This window comes from Lynx canadensis, chromosome A3, assembly GCF_007474595.2.
Source record: "Lynx canadensis isolate LIC74 chromosome A3, mLynCan4.pri.v2, whole genome shotgun sequence".
Classification (NCBI taxonomy): Eukaryota; Metazoa; Chordata; class Mammalia; order Carnivora; family Felidae; genus Lynx; species Lynx canadensis.
In genome coordinates, this window is record NC_044305.1 from 85,133,705 (window position 1) to 85,155,113 (window position 21,409).

Consider the following 21,409-nt stretch of genomic DNA (forward strand, 5'->3'; position numbering starts at 1 on the left):
TTCTATTCCTGAAATCATTATTGTACTATATGCTAACTAACTTGGATGTAAATTAAAAAATACTAAATGAAAATTAAATTTAAAAAAAGGGAGAGTGTAAAGTTGAGATACTTAAAGGGCTTTAGAATTTTTTTAAAAATTTGTTTATTTTGAGAGAGATAGAGACAGCGTGAGTAGGGGGGAGGGGCGGAGAGAGAATCCCAAGCAGGCTCCACTCTGCCGGCACAGAGCCCTGATATGGGGCCCCAACCCATGAAGCCCTGAGATCATGACCGGAGCGGAAACCGAGAGTCGGAGGTTTAATCGACTGAGCCCCCCAGGTGCCCCAAGGGCTTTAGAATTCTACTAGCCTAACTCCTTGTTTTAGACACAAGCAGAGACCTACAAAGGTGGTGACCACTTAGGCTCAACCAGCATGTTTGCGGGACTCAGATCCTCCAGCTTCTTGTCTGGGGCTCACCTTCCCACTCTTCTGTGGGAGGGTGTGTGCAGGTACACCAGGTCATATTGCCCCAGCCCTGCGTCATTCTAAACTCAAAAATTAAAGCCTCTGGTTGAAAAAAAAAAAAAAAAATTACAGAAGCTGTGATATTGCTTCCCCTCCTCAAAACCAATACTAAAGCCCTGACAGAGGAGTCACTAGCTTGAAACCTCATTTCACAAATGAAAGTATTTCCTAATCGAATGCTTCAAAAGACTAGAAGATATTATTTTCACGTTTTCCCACCGCCTGTAAGCCTGCATTTCTATTGGATATTCTGGAAGAAAACTTAAGCCTCTGTCTGTAGTAAATCCATTACTTATCTCAATGTCTGTTCAAATAATTGAACGTTGGTTTTTAAAATACAGAGGTTAGGAATGGATTAATGCTTGTATTTAGCAGTTGTAATAGACACTATTATTTTTGACAAATGAATTGAGAAACATACTGCTCTCTTTCAACATCGCTCATGACTAGCCTAAACCCAAGGCATTGCTGTGCCCTGCTGGCGGTACAGACTCATTACAGGTACGTGACTTAGAGGGGCAAAGGGTTTGGGGCCAGCCTCGCCAACGTGGTTCTACGATAAACGGCTTACACTTCCATTAACCTAGCATATTCCTACAAAGGCTTTGCAGGTGGCAAAAAAAGCAAAGCCACAGCTAACTTTTCCCAACACGGTAGGATCTGTTCTTCCCAAGTGAACATGACAACACTGTTGCAGAGTAGTATGTTACTTTTCCAGAAAAAGTTTCTTTCCTTCTCAGGGAATTTACTCTCAAACTGCATGGAGTAAGGGCTTTGTGTCACCTAACTTGCAGTACCCTGGGAGCAAGCAAGGAGGTCTCTACCCTGGTGTACGTGCTCTGTTACAGTAGTGCATCCTCAGGCTGCTCAGCTACATAGCCAGCTGATGAGACTGGTCGTTGTGGAAGGAGGAGCAGAGAGAAGACAGGGCAAACATTTTCTTTTTTATAAATGTTTATTTATTTTTGGGAGAGTGAGCAAGCGGGGGAGGGCCAAACAGAGAGGGAGTTTGAGAAGCCGCAGTGGGCTCCACACTGACAGCAGAGAGCCTGGCGCTGGGCTCAAACTCATGAACCATGAGATCATGACCCGAGCCAGCCAGACACTTTACCAACTGAGCCACCCAGGCGCCCCAGGATAAGCTTTTCTGATTGCTCACCAAGTGCCAGAGTCTCTGCTAACTTTGTTAGAGCTGGCTGGAGTGTTGACTGTCAAAGCTGATCTATGATTAAGTGTGCTAATTCTACTCCAGGTATATCCTCCTTATCCTGCAATTTAGCTGGAGAGCTGAATAGGGCTAACCTGAAGCAGTGATCCACCTGCTAGACAGATAGTAACCAAATTAAGAAGGCAAGTCAAGGCATGATTTTTAATACCTTTATTAAGAAATATCAAAAGTTCATTACAGTTGCATACACAGTTTTACAAAGTTCAAGTGAAGGGGAACGTAGGGATGCCATCATATGCATGTTTGAGTACTAGGGTAGCTTGCCAAAAGGGTAACCCTACAACTTCTGTCACCTTAACAGTGGACCCCAACGATGCCTTTTCCCATTTCTGTTAGGCCATAGCATAATACCTTAAGTTACTTGAAAGAGTTTTAATGTGTTATAAATACTTCTTAAATATTTGTCCTTTTATTTGTCATTATTGTTCCCTGAAAAAGCTGAGCTGTTTATAGGAAGCACAGCATCTGAGTCCAACTCACTGCTGTTTGTATTACATTTTCACCAAGCCTGCTTAGAGAGCCACATAACATTGCAAGTTACATGTTACCATATTACACTTGGGAGAGAACCCACAACACATTGTTATTTTTTATTTAGCATTTTACAAAAAAAAGGGGGAAATCACTCAACTTGGAAACAAAACACCACATTCAGTGGAATCATTAAGAAGGGGATATGTCTGCAATTCCACTGAGCTCCTCACAAGCGGTCAACGGCATGACCGGGAACAACTGGATGCAGGAACACCAACACAGAATACAGAAAGGGATCTTCTTGGGGATGGCACATCACTCACAATCTTTTGTGTCAGGAGCATTGCATCAGAAGGGAATTACACTTTCAAAATAGTCGGGGCTAGTAGGTCATCAGCACCCGATGGGTAACAGCAACGCTGTGGTGTGCCTTGGTGAAGGCTTGTGCTGGGTTATCTAAACGTAGGGTTTTGAAGAGATTGTCCAGCATCATCAGAAAGAGCCATTTTCAGAGGAAGGACTCCTTGTTCACCCACATGAGGCTACGTGTCTCATTGGGCTTGCATTCGTATTCAATGACAGAGAAGGGGCTTCCCCATTGGCAGTGATCTCGCTTGTGGTAATTGTAGAACTTGACTTGCCACACTGTCTCGAAGGTCCCAATGTCAGTGAACTGAGGGAAGAGAAACACGCCCCATAAAAACCTCATTCTGCCATAAGCAACAGGTAAGAGCTAATGGTAGTGAGAGATCCTGCATAATCAATAGTAATCAGTCAGGATTCTTTTGGTCTGCAAAGCTTAGGCCTTTATTTTAATGCACTGTTTTCCTTTATTATGTGAGATATTTTCCTGAAAAGCTGTAAACCACTTTTTCCCCCCTCTGTAGAATCTTATTCCCATTGTACCAGTGGCATTTGCTGTCACACTGTCTTCAATAAAAATAACTCCTCAAATTTATCTGTTTTCCAAATTTAATTATTGGAAACCACTCTTTGAATCTCAAAATTTCAGAGCTTGTTACAAAGGGGGATGAGGAAGAGAAGAGAGGGAATAGTCATTAATGATTATCTTTTGGTTTCTATTTCAAAAGACAGTTGTATGAAATAACATATGAATTATATCACTAAACATAAGACACAATTGCTCTTCCATCATTACTTTCAATTCCAGGGGAAAATATTTTCTTAGCATTTGATTGTTTAAGACCCTTCTTTAACTTTTGCAAATACTATTGAGTTTTATAAGTCAGGAATCCAGGCCTATGTCTCAGGCTTTGGTTACACATTATCAAAAGCCACATTTAAGTACCTACTATGTGCCTTACACATATAAAAATGTGTATAAGGTGTGATTCTTGCCCTCAAGAAGTTTGCATTTTACTTCCAGAAGGTAGGCCCTGCGGGTCACTGCACAGATTTTTCCTGAGCCATAAGCATACAATTCCCATGTGGCTAAGAAGAGGGCATAGAATAGCCTAGAGGCCACTGGGCAGGTGCTCAAGTGGCCTGCAGGGTAGCCTGACCCTGCTACTGCCTCCTGGAGCTATTTAGGGGATCTGGCATTACACAGCATGATGCCTGACGTTATTTTCTCCTCTGACCCTCTCCTGTCATGGGAAGGGAGAGGGACTGACTTGGCAGAATTCTTAGACTTGTCAGGAGCCAGAAGACGTGGAGGGTGGCAGGGCAGTGAGCAACAGGAGCCTTATGCTTGAGGCTGCTACAGGAGGAGGATGATCAGGTGCTTCCCAGATGGCTTTCCAAGATGCTCTCAAAATTATATCCTGCACCATTGCCTCATCCTGCTAATTTGATTCCAAAACAAGGTTTGGCTTTCCTTTGAGAAATCTGCCTGACTTGAAACAATGGGTGATATACCTAGAGTCCCCAACTCTTTCCCCAGGTAAGAAAAGAACCTTTTTCTAGTGGATCACGGCTTAACAGTCTAGAGACCTGTATAAGTATACGGGTGCTTTATTCACTATAGCCCCAGATTGGAATCAACCCAATGTTTCATTACTCACTTGGTGATAAACAAGTTCTGGTATATCTATAAAATGGCATTTTACTCAACAATAAAAAGAAACATAATGATTCAGGCAGCAACAACGATGGATCTCAAACATGTGCTGAGCAAAAGAATTCAGATCCCAAAGAACACATATACTGTATGATTCCATTCCATCTCCCTCCCTCCCTCCCTCCCTCTCCCCCGCCCCCCCACACCTGTCTGTCTGTCTGCCTATCTATCTCTCCAATCTATAGTGATGGAATACAACCTATCCTGACAGGAAGCAGGAAGCATCTGGGGTTACTTAGAACCTGAGGTGGGAGGGGGGGCACCTGGGTGGCTCAGTCGGTTAAGTGGCTGACTTTGGCTCAGGTCATGAGCTCGTGGTCCGTGAGTTTGAGCCCTGCGTCTGGCTCTGTGCTGATAGCTCAGAGCCTGGAGCCTGCTTCAGATTCTGTGTCTCCCTCTCTCTCTGCCCCTCCCCCATTCACACTCTATCTCTGCCTTTCAAAAATGAACAAATGTTAAAAAAAAAAAATTAAAAAAGAACCTGCGGTAGGAGGAAGGGATTAATGATTGATGAAAATCTACAAGAGGGATCTTTTTTGGGGAAAATGTTTTACATCTTGACTGGGGTGGTGGTTATACAAGTATATGTATATTTGTCAAAGCTCATTGATCAGTATGCTTAAAATGAGTGCATTCATTACATGGAAACTACGCCTCAAAGTTGGTTAAAAAAAAAAAGAAATATGGATTTTTAGTGAGCTACAAGGAAACAGATATCCTAAACACTGCCAGTGGGAATTGAATTGTACAGGCTTTAGAAAGGGTTAAAGAGTGAATATACTTGGGTTGAGCAATTCTACTTCTAATTTATCTTAAGAACATCACAGTGATGGGCGCCTGGGCGGCTTGGTTGGTTAGGTGATGGGCTCTTGCTCTCAGCTCAGGTCATGATCTCACAGTTCTGGGGATCCAGCATCCAGCCCCTCATTGGGTTCCATGATGACAGCATGGAGCTTGCTTGAGATTTTCTCTCTCTTTTGCTCTCTTACTCCCTCCCACTCCCTCACCCACCCCACTGCATACTCACACTCACTCTCTAAATAAATAAATAAATAAATAAATAAATAAACAAACAAACAAACAAATAAATAAATAACACAGTCTTTATAGTAGTGAAAACCTAAACACTAAATGCCTATCTTTAAGACAGTTTTATGGTATATCTATGTAGTGGAATACTATATAGAAATTCTAAATGCAAAAATTTATTATTTTTAATGTACATTTATTTTTGTAAGAGGGAGAAAGAGGAGGGGAAGGGCAAAGAGAGTAGGAGACAAAGGATCTGAAGTGGGCTCTGTGCTGACAGTAGAGAGCCTGATGAGGGGCTTGAACTCATAAACCATGAGATCATGACCTGAGCTTAAGTCGGCTGCTTAACTGACTGAGCCACCCAGTTTCCCACTAAATGTAGATATTTAATAAACTTTTTCTATTATTCTCCATTGTTACCTGAACTAAGCAGAGTACCAACAAGAACATCTGGTATTAATTCAATTAAAATATACATATTCATGTTAGAAACACTGATGGAATGGGTTTTATTTGTCCTGTATACTTACTTGTATTTTCAAAATTCAATGATTTAGTTTTTATAATCAGAAAGGAAAATTAAGCTAAACTGTATTTACAACAGATATTACCAAATAGTTAACATCCTGAATATAAAAGATTATATGATTCATTAGTAAGCTACTATGAATATTTGGATAAAGCTGGAACACATTCATTAAAAAGAAAAAAATAGCTAACATCTGAAAAATCTTCTAATGTAATATTAGGGGACCCTGGGTGGCTCAGTCTGTTGAACATCCAACTCCTGATTTCAGCTCAGGTCATGATCCCAGAGCTGTGGGATTAAGCCCTGTGTCAGGCTCTACATTGAGTGTGCAGCCTGCTTGAGATTCTTTCCCTCCCTCCCTCCCTCTCTCTTTCTCTCTCTCCCCCCCCCAATCTCGGCTCCTCTCCCCTAGTCATGTGCATGCTCTCTCTCTACAATAAAATAAAAAATTAAAAATACATGTGAACTTTTACAGAGATATTATTCACCTATCAACTTGGTAAAAATTTCTGAATACCAGAAGCAATTTAAGCATTCAACTTCAGGGTAATATAATAGAAGTGGTGGCATATCCATATGATGGATTTATATAACCATTTCACAGGAATGTGGGGTTTTTAATGATGAGAGAAAATGCTTAGAACAGTATCAACAAGCAAAAGATGGATAAAGACAGTATATATACAGTATGAGCTCCAGTATGTAATATAAGACATAAAAAAGATAGTAGAAAAATATTAACAATAAAGTTTCTAAGTAAAGAAATTGAGTGTTTTTCCATCTTTTCTACTTGAATTTTCTGCAATAAATATGTTACTTTTATAATCAGAACATTTTGTTTTTATTTTTAATGTTTATTTATTTTTGAGAGAGAGAGAGACAGAGAGTGAGCAGGGAAGGAACACAGAAAGAGAGGGAGACACAGAATTTGAAGGAGGTTCCAGGCTCTGAGCTGTCAGCACAGAGCCCCACGTGGGGCTTGAACCCACAAACCGTGAGATCATGACCTGAGCCAAAGTCAGACACTTAACCAACTGAGCCACCCAGAAACCCCTATAATCAGAATATTTTAAAGGGTGAAATGGATTTATCATCCCTAAAAAATTAACATATATATCTCCCTCACCCCAGCAGTTTTATAAATTCTATCAAGGATACATATATAGTAATGAAAAGATCACAGCTTTGTTGACAGTAGGGTCGTTATGGGAAGAATAAATTGAAATCTCATTTTATAAATGACCAAGATTTTTAAAGAGGGATTATTATTATTATTTGACCAGCACAGGGCACTGCACATTTTAAGTACAATTGAATTACATTAAGCTATAAAAATATTTTACACATACCAGCTAATCTTTTGAGGAAAGCAGCTTGAGACCATGCTAGGTAAGTGGGAGAAACAACACCGAGGCCTTTCTTGAAATAGATATAAATAAATAAAAGTTGGTTGCAAAAACAAAGATGATTATGACTACAGGGAAGAAAAACCTTAAGGTGTGACACTGTATCTGAATAACCTAAAAATTAAGAAAGTCTCAAGGTAACACAGGAGACCACTGTAGAAATCTGCTGACAGCAACAGTCAGAGCTAAAAGATATGGAATGTTTAGGTGCTTCTAATTCATTTTTTTTTCCTCTTTTTAAAAAAGGTTTATTTTTATTTTGAGAGAAAGAAAAAGAGAGTGCATGTGAGGAAGTATGGGTGGGGGGCAGAGAGAATCCCAAGCAGCCTCCACGCTGTCAGAGCAGAGCCTGATGTATCTTAAAGGCTTAATCTCAGCTCTTCAGTAGCTGAACGAAATACTAAATGTGTACTTGAACGTCAATGAAAACAGAAACCAGAAAACTGAATTATAAAGTACCTTCCTCTTTAATAGCTGCATATGCTTGGGATTTGTAATAGTTTTATTGGCTACTATCATAATTTGGTGAGTCCATACATTATAGCTACTTTCTCCAGAGCTGATACTGGTAAACTGTTTCTCTAAGTCATACATCTCCAAGTCTTTTAGTTTACCCGATTTGGGGGAAATCATTCTTTTTTTTAAAGTTTGAGAGAGAAAGAAGAGTATGAGCAGGGAAGAAGGGCAGAGAGAGAGAGAGAGAGAGAGAGAGAGAGAGAGAGAGAGAGAGAGAGAGAGAATATCTCAAGCAGGCTCCACACCCACACTCAGCACCAGCTCAGAGCCCAACATGGGACTAGATCCCATGACCCTAGGATCATGACCTGGGCTGAAATCAAGAGTCAGATGCTCAACAGACTGAGCCATCCAGGCACCCTGTTTTTTTCTTTCATTAGTACTGGACCCAAGGTCATATTGTAGTTAATTGCTGCTACCTATGCATATATTTCCCCATGCCTTACTTGTCCTAACTTCCCATTAGCCTTCTTCCTGGTCTTTCTTCTGGAGTTCTATTTCCAGGATGCCTCAACACCTAGCTGAGAATTTCTTCTCCTCTGATATAGGAGCAGATGGGGTCTCACTGATATTCTTCTTAAAGAACAGAAGCAACTACACAGGCTCTCTACTCCCTCCCAACCCATCTGTGCCTTCCAAGGAAAACTTACCCAGTCAGGCTCCCTGGGTGATGTGATTTACACAGGTAGGATTCTCTGCATTTGTATAGCACTTCTTATTTTATATAATACCTTACATATGTCATTCTACTCTGGTCTTTTGACCAGTTTTAGCATTTCCATTTTACAGATGAAAGAACTAAGATTCAGAGAGGTTAAGTGACTGCCCTAGGTCTAGACTATGCAGCTAACTAATGATAGAAGAAAGTCAAGAACTTAGGTTTCCTAATTCCTATCTAGTAGTTATTATCACTAAACCAAACTGCTTATATAAGCAAATGAGATAAGAGTTAATGGAACAATTTTTCTTTTTTCTCCTTAAGAACATGAATGGACTGTCATATGTAGAACGCTTTAGGACACTACTAGGCACTGAATGTGTGTATCCACCCCCCCCCCCCAACCGCAAATTCATATGTTGAAGCCTAAATCCCCAATGTGATGGTATTTGGAGGTGGGGCCTTTCAGAAGAAATTAGTTCATGAGGGTGTAGCCCTTGTGAATGGAATTAGTGCCCTTATAAAAATAGACAAAAAAGGGATGATGTCTCTATGCTTTTTCATGTGAGGATACAGCAAGAAAGCAACTGTTTAAACCAACAAGAGGGCTCTCATCAGACACCAAATTTGCTAGTGCCTTGGTCTTGGAATTCAGCCTCCAGAACTGTGAGAAATAAATATTTGTTGTTTAAGCCACCCAGTCTACTGTATTCTGAAAGTGACACTTTACTATAGACCTGGACATGTTATTTGCCATTTGTCTGTACAAGCTGCAAGCCTTGGTATGTTTTTATTTTACAACTGATATGGAAGAGAAGCATCCAGTTCCATGGAGAGGAGACTCATCTGTCATCTTCAGTAACAAATAAGGAGTCTGAAAAGTTTGTTTTAAATAATATCGATGGTCCTACAACCAGTTGGCCTAGAATCATTAGAGTACTTCTCACCACGCCACCCACTTCCATTAGAGACATATGAAATTCACCAAAAATAAGGTCACTCAGAAATCCATTGACTTGAGAGCACAGAGCAACATTATATTGGTAGAAGCATGATGTTACTTCATTGGTAAACAAATTCAGTATAATAAGCATCTGTGACTTTTAGTGTGGAGTGATCTATCAGTTCCTACCAGATTCCAAGCCTGTCTACTCCTGTACCTTTCGAAGTTTTATTAGTAAATACGTGTTTTCCATTTCTCTTAGTTGAACAGATAGGACTAAAACTTCTGTGAATTATACAGTATGTTTAACTTTATAGGAAACTGTCAAACTTTTCCTGATTGCACCACTTTACATTCCTACCAGCAATATGAGAATTTCAGTTGCTCTACATCCTATCCAACAGTTGGCATTGCCAGTCCTCTTAATTTTAGTCAGTCCAGTGGTAGAGAAGATAATAAAAAGTAGAAATCAATGAAACAGAAAAGAGAAAATGATAAAGACTATAAGACTCTAGAGAAAAAAAGTGCAAAGAAAAAGTATGAAACCAAAAATCTGGCTTTTGGAAGAGGTCTTAAACATTGATAAACCCTGGGGTGCCTCAGTGGCTCAGCTGGTTAAGTTTATGACTTGGGCTCACGTCATGATCTCATGGTTTGTGAGTTTGAGCCCCACGTCGTGCTCTGTGCAGACAGCTCAGAACCTGGAGCCTGCTTCAGATTCTGTGTCTTCCTCTCTCCCTGCTCCTCTCCCACTCATGCTCTTTCTCTCTTGCTCTTTCTCAAAAATAAATAAACATTAAAAAATTAAAAAAAAAAATTGATAAACCGTAGGGGCATCTGGCTGGCTTGGTCAGTGGAGAACGTGACTCTTAATCTCAGGGTCGTGAGTACAAGCCCCACACTGGGTTTGGGGCCTACTTTAAATAAATAAACAAATAAAATTTAAAAATTGATAAACCCCTAGAAAAACAGAGCAAGAAAAAGAAAACAAGTTACCAATATCAGGAATGAAAGAGATATTATCACTATAGATCCTAAAGACTTTAAATTAGGAACAACTTTATACCAATACAGTTAATGAAATGGACAAAATCCTTGAAGGCTACAGGCTGTTTGTAGACCTCCATCTACTGAAGAAATTGTATCCAAAGTTAAAAATCTTCCCAGAAAGAAAATTTCAGGCCCAAATGGCTTCACTGATAAATTCAGGCATTTAAGGGAAAAATAACAATTCTACATAAATTCTTTTAGACAAGAGAGGAAGGAACACTTCTCAATTCATTTTATTGTTTATTCATTTATTTATTTATTAAAGATCTTTTAATTAAAAAATTTTTAATGTTTATTTTTGAGAGAGAAAGAGAGACAGAGACAGAGCATAGGTGGGGGAGGGGCAGAGAGAGCAAAGGAGGCACAGAATCTGAAACAGGCTCCAGGCTACAAGCTGTTATCACAGAACCTGATACGGGGCTTGAACTCACGAACCATGAGATCATGACCTGAGCCGAAGTCAGATGCTTAACCAACTGAGCCACCCAGGTACCCCTTAAAGACTTTATTTTTTAGTAATCTCTATACCCCATGTTGGGCTCAAACTCACAACCCAGAGATTAAGAGTTGCATGCTCTTCTATGTCAGCCATCTGCCCCTTAATTCATTTTATGAAGACAGTTTTATCGTAACACAAATGACAAAGATACTACAAGGTAAATTACAGACAAAAATTCCTCATGGACTTATGCATAAAATTTGCTTTTAACTTTTATTTGCTTGAAATATTAATAAATCAAATCTAGAAATAGGATCTTACAACAGTACCAAGAGAGGTTTATCCTTGGAACTCAAGGATGGTTCACTAATTTAAAATCCCTGTAATTCACCGTATTAACAAAAATAAAGAAGAAAAGCCATATTATCATATCCATAGATGGATAATTCAACATTTGGTAATTCAACATCCATTCATGATAAAAACTCTCAGCAAACTGGGGCTAGAAAGAAAGTTCTTTAATCTGACTACAGGGCATTGATAAAAAAATCTATAGTTAATATCACCCTTAAAGGTAAGAGAATGAGTTCTTTCCCTGTAAGATTGGAAATAAGGCAAGAACATCAGCTCTTACTACTTCTGTTTAGCACTGTGTTGAAGGTCCTAGCCAGTACCTTAAGGCAAGAGGGAAAAAAAAAAGGGGAAAGTAAAACTGTTTCTATTTATAGATGAACAACTCTGCAGAAAATACTAAGCAATCTAATAAAAAGCTACTAAAATTAATAAGTGAATTTAGCAAGTATGTAGGATACAAAATCAACTTATAAAAATTACTATATTTCATTAAGAAATATGCTCGCACTGAACTGGTATTATTTTTTAATATTTTACCAACTTTGTAGGTGAAAATTGGCATTGCACTATTTGTAGGGTTTTGTTTTTTGTTTTTGTTTTTGTTTTTAACAATAGTGAAATCAAGCCATTTAAAAATATATATATTGGTCATTTGTATTTCCTCTTCTGTGAATTGCTTTTTTTTTTTTTTTTTTGCTTATTTTTCCATTTGCCACATCCCATGGTTATCTTTTTCTCACTGGTTTCTAAGAATTCTTTGTATATTAAGTTACAGATCTTGCCAAATGACTCCACAGAGCGGACATGAGGAACAACTTTTCTATTTGGGAAGACATGTGTAAGGCTACCTACCTCTGTGCACATAGCCTCCTAACAAGCTCCTATAAGTCCCTGCCCTTTTTGTTCCTTCAAACTCCCACCAGCCTCCCACTGAAGAGGGCCAACAAAAGGGGAATGGGATGATTTGTACCAACAGAATCTCCACCTGGACTCTCTCCTTGGAGGGACTGAGTGGGGCATCAGTCACATTAACGTACAAATCAGTGCTGGTGTTTGAAGTGCAGGTTGAGAGCTTTAAGAGTTGGGTATCACTTTATTTACTCCCAGTGCCGGGCCTCTGGAATTATCTGAATAAACAGATCACTGCCATTAGCCTAAGTCAGATATCATTTGACTACTTCCTGCCTTCAGCTTCAGTGGGTAGTAAAGGGCTGTGAAAAGTCACTAATGGCAGCAAGCAAGGTCTGTGTGGGCAGTGGCTGAAAATCAAGGCAACATAGCTTAGGATACTATGCATGTTACAAATAAGTTTTTCAACAATTGCTATTTGCCTTTTAATTGAAATGGTCTTTTAATGATAGGGTGCTGGGTGGCTCAGTCAGTTAAGCATCCGACTTCGGCTCAGGTCATGATCTCACAGCTTGTGAGTTCGAGCCCCGTGTCAGGCTCTGTGCTGGAGCCTGTTTCAGATTCTGTGTCTCCCTCTCTCTCTGCCTCTCCCCAGTTCACGCTCTGTCTCTCTCTCTCCCTCAAAAATAAATAAATGTTAAAATTTTTTTTTAAATGTTTTAATGAAAATTTAACTTTATGATGTTTGACAGAAACTTTACATTGCATTTAATCAAAACTTTCAATTTTTAGCTTTGGATATCTTCCATTTCTTTCAGGTTTAAGTTAATTCTTTTCATGCCAATTTTTTAAGAAGTTGACTTTTTACAGTTAACCCCTTGATCCATCTGAAATATATTTTGAGGTATGATATCAGGAAAGAATAACAGTGATTCCCCGCCCCTCCCCCCCCACCAAATAGCCAATAATCCCAGCATTATTTATCCAAAGGTAAAAAAAAAAAATACTTTGAAGTAACTTTACACTTCTAAGAAGTTTCTCTTGTATACCCTTAATTCAGTTTCCCTTGCTGGATTCACCTACTTGATTAATTGGATTTACTTGGACATTTCAAGGCTTCCTTATTGTCTGTGAAAGTGTGGTTGTGTCTGTAATTTACAATACTTAAGCTTGAAACACTGATGACAAAAGTCATAAAATAGTGTTAAAGGCTATGTGAGGCTTTCATTACTAGAATGAAATTTGAATTTAACATTAAGTCTGCTGACTTTATCAGGAAATCTTCTATAACTTCAATTTTTTCCTTAGAATCAGCCTATTACAGATACCATACAAGTACATGGACAATGCTCATGACCAGTGTGGTCATTGTTGGAACAATCAACTATCAAACACTTGCTTCTTCTAGATGTGGGCATTATAGGTAAGAACCTGGGCTTTACTACGGGGACTCAAAAAATGCTAATACAATCTTAAATCCTTTGTAAGATGATCTATAGTATAAACATATAGATCAAGTTTGAATGAGCAGAAAGTTAAATAACATAAAATCTAAAATTATGGAAACATCAAAATAAACTGTCAACTCTGGAAAAATAACTTTCTCAGTTTTAAATAGAAGAAATCATAAAGGAAAAGGAGAGATTTAAATGTAATTATGTTTCTACACAATGGAAAATTAAAGTAAGCAAAGCAATAGTGAGAGAAATACGACAGATATGACAGATATAAAAAAATCTTCATGAGAACTCCACTTTTTTATTTTACTTTATTTCATTTTATTAAAAAATTTTTTTTAATGTTCACTTATTTTTGAGAGAGAGACAGAGCATGAGTGGGGAAGGGGCAGAAAGGGAGAGATACAGAATCTGAAGTAGTCTCCAGGCTCTGAGGGGTCAGAACAGAGCCCGACATGGGGCTCGAACTCACAGACTACAAGATCATGACCTGATCTGAAGCTGGGTGCTTAACCAACTGAGCCACCCAGGCGCCCCTTACTTTATTTCATTTGAGAGAGAGAGAGCGAGAGTGCTAGCAAGCATGTGAGCAGGGTAGAGGGGCAGATGGAGGTTAGAGAGGGGAAAGAGGGGAGAGAGAGCGAATATCTTAAGTAGGCTCCACATTCAGTTTAGAGCACGATGAGGGGCTCTATCCCATGACCCTGAGATCATGCCCTGAACTGAAATCAAGAGTCAGATGCTCAACCGAGCCACCCAGGCATGCCCTAGGACTCTGATTTTAAAAAAATAATCTTTGATAGAAATATTGACAAAACATGAAAGAACCAATTTACACAAAAAGAAAATTAAATGTTGAAATGTTCATTCTTGTAAATTATAGTAAAAAGTGTAAAGTAGAAAATGTATTATTTTTTAAACTAATTCCCCATTATGTCATGATTATAGCAGACTTCTATATTGCTGGTAACATTGTAAAGTGAGTACATACAACACTTAAAAAAAACAAAAACAAAAACAAAAACAGAAAACAAATGGCCATATGTGGGAACAGCCATAAGGATTTCTTTTGGCCAAATAATATTACTCCTATTGAGGTAGTTATATGCACAGAATTATTCATCATAGCACTTTTTATGATGAGAACAATTGACATACCTAATCTCTGGGGAACAGTCTAATCATTATGACATAGCATTATAGAGTCTTATGTTGCCATTAAAATTATAACAATGAATATGTATAGAATGTTGCACGATTATATAATAAAAATGACTGCAACTCTAAACTATATATATGTGAAAGGTAATCTGAAAATCAACAGAGTCAAAATGTAGGGATTACTGTCGATTTAAAATTTTTCTTGGGGTGCCTGGGTGGCTCGGTTGGTTACATGTCCAACTTCAGCTCAGATCAAGATCTTGAGGTTTGTGGGTTTGAACCCCGCATTGGGCTCTGTGCTGACAGCTCAGAGCCTGGAGCCTGCTTCGGATTCTATGTCTCCCTCTCTCTCTGCCCCTCCCTTGCTCATGCTCTGTCTCTCTCTAAAATAAATAAACACTAAAAAAAAAAAAAATTTAAAAAGTTTTTGTTCAAATTTCTGAAACTTGATATGTTATTTCATTTTTAAAGTTTATTTATTTTGAGAGAAACAGAGACAGCATGAGTTGGGGAGGGGCAGAGAGCAGGAGAGACAGAGAACCCCCAAGCAGGGTCCATACTATCAGCGTGGAGCCCCACACAGGGCTCAAACTCATGAAAGCGTTAAGATCATGACCTGAGCTGAAACCAAGAGTCGGACATTCAACTGACTGAGCCACCCAGGTGCCCCTTTTCACATTTAAGTTTTAATTTTTTTCATGTTAAAAAAATATGTAAATCCTTGAGAGGCTAGGATATATTCCCAGCCCCTCCTCTCTGTATCTGTGCCCAATCAAAAAGGAATCCTACTAGGGACTTGCTGGCCTTCAGACCTATTCAGTGTGTTCCTAAATAACTGTATTTGGGAATCTGACTTCCTTCATCACCTGACTAGGTATATTTGTAACCCTTATACCATTTTAAAACTGAAAGTGGCTTTGGAGATGAGGTAGTGAAATCCACCTATGCTGCCCCAGCTCTATCTTGAGCGGTCTCTGCTTCCCTCTCTGCTCCACCCACACTGGGTTTCTCTCCTTCATTACAACATGTTATACTCTCCCCCAGCTCTTGACCTCTGTAGCTCCTCTTTCCTCAAGTGTTCCCTCCTCCCTCAACTCTTATTTATTGTTTGTATATTTTTCAATAAGGCCAACCCCAAAATCTTGGATTAGGATTAAGACCCTTGGTATATGCTCCAAAGGCACTACTACTTTTTCCAATATATGTTGTATAGTAATAATTATTTATTTATTGATAATCATGTATAAAGTATGTTTTCCTCCTCTAGATTAGAAGCCCCATGAAGACAGGGATACCTATTTTGTTCATTAATCCTCTCCAGTGCCTGATAGGTAAGAAATCCTCACATTTGCTGATGAATCAAGCAAATAAAAAAATTAATAAAATAAAAATCAAAAAATCCTAAGTAAAATATTAGCATATTGAATTTAGTGATATTTTTTAAAAAATACATAACATTTAAGTATGGTTTATTTTAGGAAGTAAAGGGTAGTTTATTATTGGAAAGTTTATTATATAATTCTTACATTAATGTATCAAAGTAGATCAATTATCTCCATAGACGGGAAAAGGAATTAGATAAAATTCAACACATCTCCCAACTAAAAAAAATACCTCTTAGTGAACTAGAAAAAGGATGCTTTAACATGATAAATATTTAAAACTAACATTGTACCTAATAGTAACACCCTGAAGACAAGGATACCTCTTACCACCATTAGCATGCAACACTATTCTAAAAACATTAGCCAGTGCAGTAAGGCTAGAAACAAGATTCAGAAAATGACAGTTACATGTAGATTATGACTGCCTATCTGAAAAACCTAAGATTCAATGAAAAATTTTAGCAAGCAAATTTAATAAGGTGGCCAGTTACAAAATACATGAACACATATTTTAAAAGCAATACATTTAAAACAATGCAGTATTAGCCTAAGAATAGACAGATCAATGGAACAGATTAGAAAGTGTGGGAAGAGATTTAATATTTTTGCCATATAAGAAATTACTAAGAAACTGACCATTGAAGAAGCACGGATTATTTAATTAACTGCATTGGGATATTATAGACAAATAGATTCCAATATGAAATGATGAATTAAAATAATATTTTATAATTTCATAGTATTTCCTTTTATTTCTTAAGGGAAGATAGTGACTGTTTTCTTTTCCATGGTTTCCATTTGCCCTGACACCCCCATACAGGTCTTACCGGCATTGTGATCTGGATGGGTTGCCGTTCTCCACTCTTGGTTGGGGCCACACCTTCCGTGTCATATGTGCCCGTGTAAACAATTCGGTCACCATCAGGCTCTTTAGACTTCAGCTCCAATGGGACAAGCACACCACCAATGGAAATGTTCCTGCAATGGACAGAGGTTAACTATATATGGTAGGAATTAGCTTAGGTACCCCATCCTGGTCTGGACCACACCCTAGGCAGGAATCCTACCGGGTTTGGCTAAAGGAGACATTCTGGTGTTGTAGAAAGTTCTGAAAAGTCAGGAGTCTTGAGTTCTCCAACTAACCAGTCACGTGACCCTAGACCAACTACTTAAACTCTCTGGACTCACCTCAGTATTCTCATCCAGAACACTTGTACAAGGCTGAGTCAGACTCCATCAGTCCTCCTCTATAGTTTGTCATTTGTGGGGCTATGAAAAACTTACCTATACCCAGCCCCATTCCCAACCCTGGAACTTAGAATTCAACTGGTTGGGTGTGGTCTGGGCACTGGTAAATTTATCTTAAGGTTCTCTAGGTGATTCTAACGTGCAGGTAGGGTTGAGAAACACTGAACTAGTTATTTCATGATTTTTTCTGTTCCAACAATCAGAGGTCCCATGATTTGGGCTACTCAAAGCCAGCCACAGAATCAGGAATTCTCACTGACATCATTCCTTTGTGTTAAGGTAGTGATTCTCAAGGTATGTTCCTAGACCAGCAGTGTCAGCGTCGCCTGCCTAAAACAAAATTTTAAGCTCTACCCTTAGACATAGCAAACTGGAAACTAGGGTGGGGCTCAGCCATCTGTGTTTTAATAAACATTTTAGATGATTCTGACAGACACTCAAGTTTAAGAACTACTAGGTTAGGGCAGTAAAAAAAAAAAAAAAGACTTGATAAAATTAAAGTGTAAATAGAAAAAATAGTTGTCATTAACACATTCATTTTAGATTAGTTTAAAAAAATAGAGAACCACCTTGAAGAAAACGTGTTATAGAACAGATAACTTGGGAGAAGAGGTTGCCAGGAAAGATGGGAAAGGAAGTCTGGATCATATGGGGATGCACAGAACTCTGGGAAATGAAAGTAACCAGTGCATGTAGCTGTGGGGGACAGTGACAAGTAGATGGGCCAGAGCACCAGAAACAAACCAGTTTTGTTCTAGGTCCTTGAATTAGGGCCTGATACCTAGAACGCCAATACAAGTTTATTGAATTTAATGACTACAGATGACACTTCAGCTATACAAGGTATCTGGTGGATTCAAAACCCTTCCCTGCCCTGCGAGCTCAGCACATGGTAGATATAGTGTAAGCTGGTTTATTTCCCCTTTCCATATTAAACTTCACACCATGCGTTAAGTGGAAGCTGAGAGGTAACGGACTCCATCCCTAGATACTTCCCCATAAGCTACTGCACCATTCTATACTGAAGAAGTCTACTGGGTGAACCAAACTGTGGTAGCAGGGGAGAGTTAATCCCTGCCACAAATAAAGCAAGAAACATCCTTTTGTGGCAGGGGGGTTGCTAATCCCAGGCACCATCACCAGGATGAACAAACAAATCAGGAGAAAATGAAAAACACCTGGCAAGGAAAACCGGCAAACTAGGCCCAAGCAGAGGAGGCTGAGCTCGGATTTATGGCTGCTACTCCAGCCCCGAGGTCTCCAGTCACATAAGGGCTGATGGTGGAGTAGGGTGCATCCCTTAGGGAACCCCAATAATCATCCCATCCCCGCCTTTACACCTCATTCCTCAGCCCTTCTCGCTCCTTAGCTTCGCGGTTGGCTGAATCCGGCGAGTCGACAGGGCTGGGATTGCGGTAGGTGAACCACCCGGGATGCCTCGGGGTCCGCGCCGAGGGCTGGGCAGAAGGGATGAAAAATTTGCAAGAAAACAAACCCTCGGCCCAACCCTGGCTTCCTGACGCTGTTTTAAACATCCCTCCCCGCAATGGGTGGAAGGAAGCGTGAATAGGGAAAGTCAAGCATAAAACAGAGGAAGGGACCAAAAAGAGCAGGGAACTGACCTCTTTCCCCCACCCTTGGGCCCGCTGGGCGCGACGCGAGGCCAGAGGGACTGGGGAGAGGCTCAGGCTGTCCCGGGGGCCTCAGTCCTCCGCGCGGACCCCTAGCGGGGCCGGGCAGCCGCGGTGCGCGCGCTTACTCACTCGACCTGCAGCGTGGTGGGCTTAATCTTCACCTCCACCTTGTAGGAGGAGCCGGTGAGCAGCTTGATGGTGCGGTTCTGGCCGAAGCGCTGCCCGTCCACCTTGAAGAAGACCGGGCCGTCGTTGGGCTGGATGCGCAGCGCGATGGAGAGGCGCACGAGACCCGGCAGGTCCCCCATGGCTGGGTGCGGGACCGGCGCGGAGGCTCCGGGGGGCGGAGGACTGCGCGGGCTGCGACCGAGCGGCTGGAGCGTGGGGGGCGGAGAGGAAGCACGGGGCGGGAGAGGGTTGTGGCGGAGGGGAGGCTGCAGCTAAGAGCCCGCGCCGTCGCGGCCGTTCGCCCTGGGTTTTGAGAAGCAGCTCCTGAGGCCGTGGCCTCCCGCCCCACTCGGCGAGGAAGAGCGCCCGGAAGATAGCTCCGAGGCCCCGAGCTGCCCCATCCCCCGCTCCGGTGCTGCGCCCTCCGCGCACTGATGGGTTCGCTCCAGCCCGCAGGCCCGGGGCAGATCCGCGCAGCTGGGGGCGAGAGAGTTAATCCTGTTTACGCACCACAATCCCCTTCAGCTGGGGAAGAGGACATTTAGGCTCCTCCTAGAGCCACGCGGGGCGGGCGTAGAAGAGGATTGGGAAGGAGGAGGTCCTGGGGTGCTGGGGTTAAGCGACACTACACCAAGGACCGAGACCTCGTAATCTGGAGACCACTTCGGTCGACTGAGAGCTGTGGACACCATTGCTGGCGAATCGGGGCACCAGCCAGGCAGGAGGAGGCTGAGAGGCGAAAAGGAGACGGGAAGCGGGGCAGGAAACCGCTAGCCAGTGATTTAGATGTCAGGAAATATGAGTCCTTCCAAAGCTTGGGGGAAATGGCCGAGGGAAGGCGCAATTCCATCTAATGTGACCTGCAAACTAAACTGGATTAGAAATGTGCGCAAGGAAAAAAAATAAAAATAAAAAAATAACCAATACATATTCAAGGAACTCCGCCTTCTTGTAGATGTGTATTTCTATTATGTATATCTTTTTCTCAAGGATGACACGGTGTAATGAGTCGCGTACATTTACATAAATCTTGAAAAATGAGCTAATAACCCTTGTGACAATGGCCAAGAGGAGGAATTGGTCACAAGATTATTGGCAGGGCACCCCTTGCGACAAGGCAGAATTTAGATTTCCTATTGAGCGAGATTGGAGCGTCTCCATGGGAGAAGTCGGTTGACAGCTCATGATTTGGGAAGCAAGAGATCAAGGGTATTAGGGCTGTACTGGAAATGGCTTCGCAAAACGGGAGAAAGCACCTGCTTCAGCACCACCTGGGTGGATAGTACCAGAGCCACTGAGCGCACCTGGGAAATGGAGAAGTTGGTTGGTGAGGACGAATGGGAAGGGAGAGGTCTGTGCGGTAGTTTTTGTTCAACCAGGTTAGTATTGCTTTTCTTTAGAAATAACATCATCTCAAAAGTGATTTGTTTCCTACATTAAAGCAGCTTTAACTCTCATTTTGCAGTTGTTTGCCGTATTCCCTACACTACTCTTGAATAATATTAAATTCTGTCAGGCTGCAGAGTTTTGTGTGATTGTTCACTTCTCTACATTGATAAGTTTGTTGACCATACCAAAGTTGTTGACATTAAATAAAATCCCTTTAAAAACCTGATACATATGTTCCTTACATAAAATGTACTTTGGTTCCCCAATAAGATTTGGGGGCAGGAGCTCTTCTTCAGATCACCCAATAATGTCTACCATAGTGTCTTCTGCAAGGATTAAATATTTGCTAGTTTAACCAAGTTGTTCAGACTTCACTAGAAGGGAGGGAATGAAGCTGGAGGGATTGACTTGAAAATGTTCCTTGGCAGCAGAGGCAGTTTATGTAGTAGTTAAGCCCAGAAACCCTACAGTCAGACTTGTTAAAACCCTCACTCTATCACCTTGCCAGCTGTGTGACCTTGGGCAAATTTCATAACCTCTTGGAAACGGTTTTCTCATTTGCAAAAGGGGTAGAGGAAGAAAACGTTATCTCTCTGATAGGGTTATTGTGATAATCAAATGAGATGACGCACATTCCAGTGCCTGACTCTAATATTAGCAATTAATATTAAGTGGAAATACAAATGGTCAATAAACATATGTCAGGATGCTTAGTCATTTCTAGTAGAAAAGCCAGGGGAATGCAAACTAGGTCAGTAATATCGAACTTTTTTGTTTGTCTATCAGTTTGTCTATCAGTTTAAAGACTTAAAATTCAGTGATAGTAAGGAGGTAGGGAAATCAGCACTGTCATAACCTGGTGGAAGAATATAATTGCTACAACCTTTTATTGGAAGTAATT

General features: G+C 40.6%; 1 protein-coding gene across 1 annotated transcript; it reads right to left on the reverse strand.

Annotated features, from left to right (window-relative positions):
* Positions 1-1,871: 1,871 nt before the first annotated feature.
* Positions 1,872-19,812, reverse strand: CNRIP1 (cannabinoid receptor interacting protein 1). Its single transcript, XM_030310732.1, has 3 exons — positions 19,081-19,812; positions 16,897-17,047; positions 1,872-2,883 (listed from the first exon to the last, which is right to left on the reverse strand). The coding sequence occupies exons 1-3, from the start codon at positions 19,257-19,259 to the stop codon at positions 2,719-2,721; spliced, it is 495 nt and encodes a 164-aa protein (XP_030166592.1). The 5' UTR covers positions 19,260-19,812; the 3' UTR covers positions 1,872-2,718.
* Positions 19,813-21,409: the final 1,597 nt, after the last annotated feature.

What these genes read in the sequence shown, in the direction of transcription:
- CNRIP1 (XM_030310732.1), bottom strand. Translation starts at nt 19,259, where the DNA reads ATGGGGGACCTGCCGGGTCTCGTGCGCCTCTCCATCGCGCTGCGCATC. An exon ending in CCCACCACGCTGCAGGTCGA is followed by an intron (nt 17,048 to 19,080) that starts GTGAGTAAGCGC and finishes TGTCCATTGCAG; the next exon opens with GAACATTTCCATTGGTGGTG. An exon ending in CCATCCAGATCACAATGCCG is followed by an intron (nt 2,884 to 16,896) that starts GTAAGACCTGTA and finishes CTCTTCCCTCAG; the next exon opens with TTCACTGACATTGGGACCTT.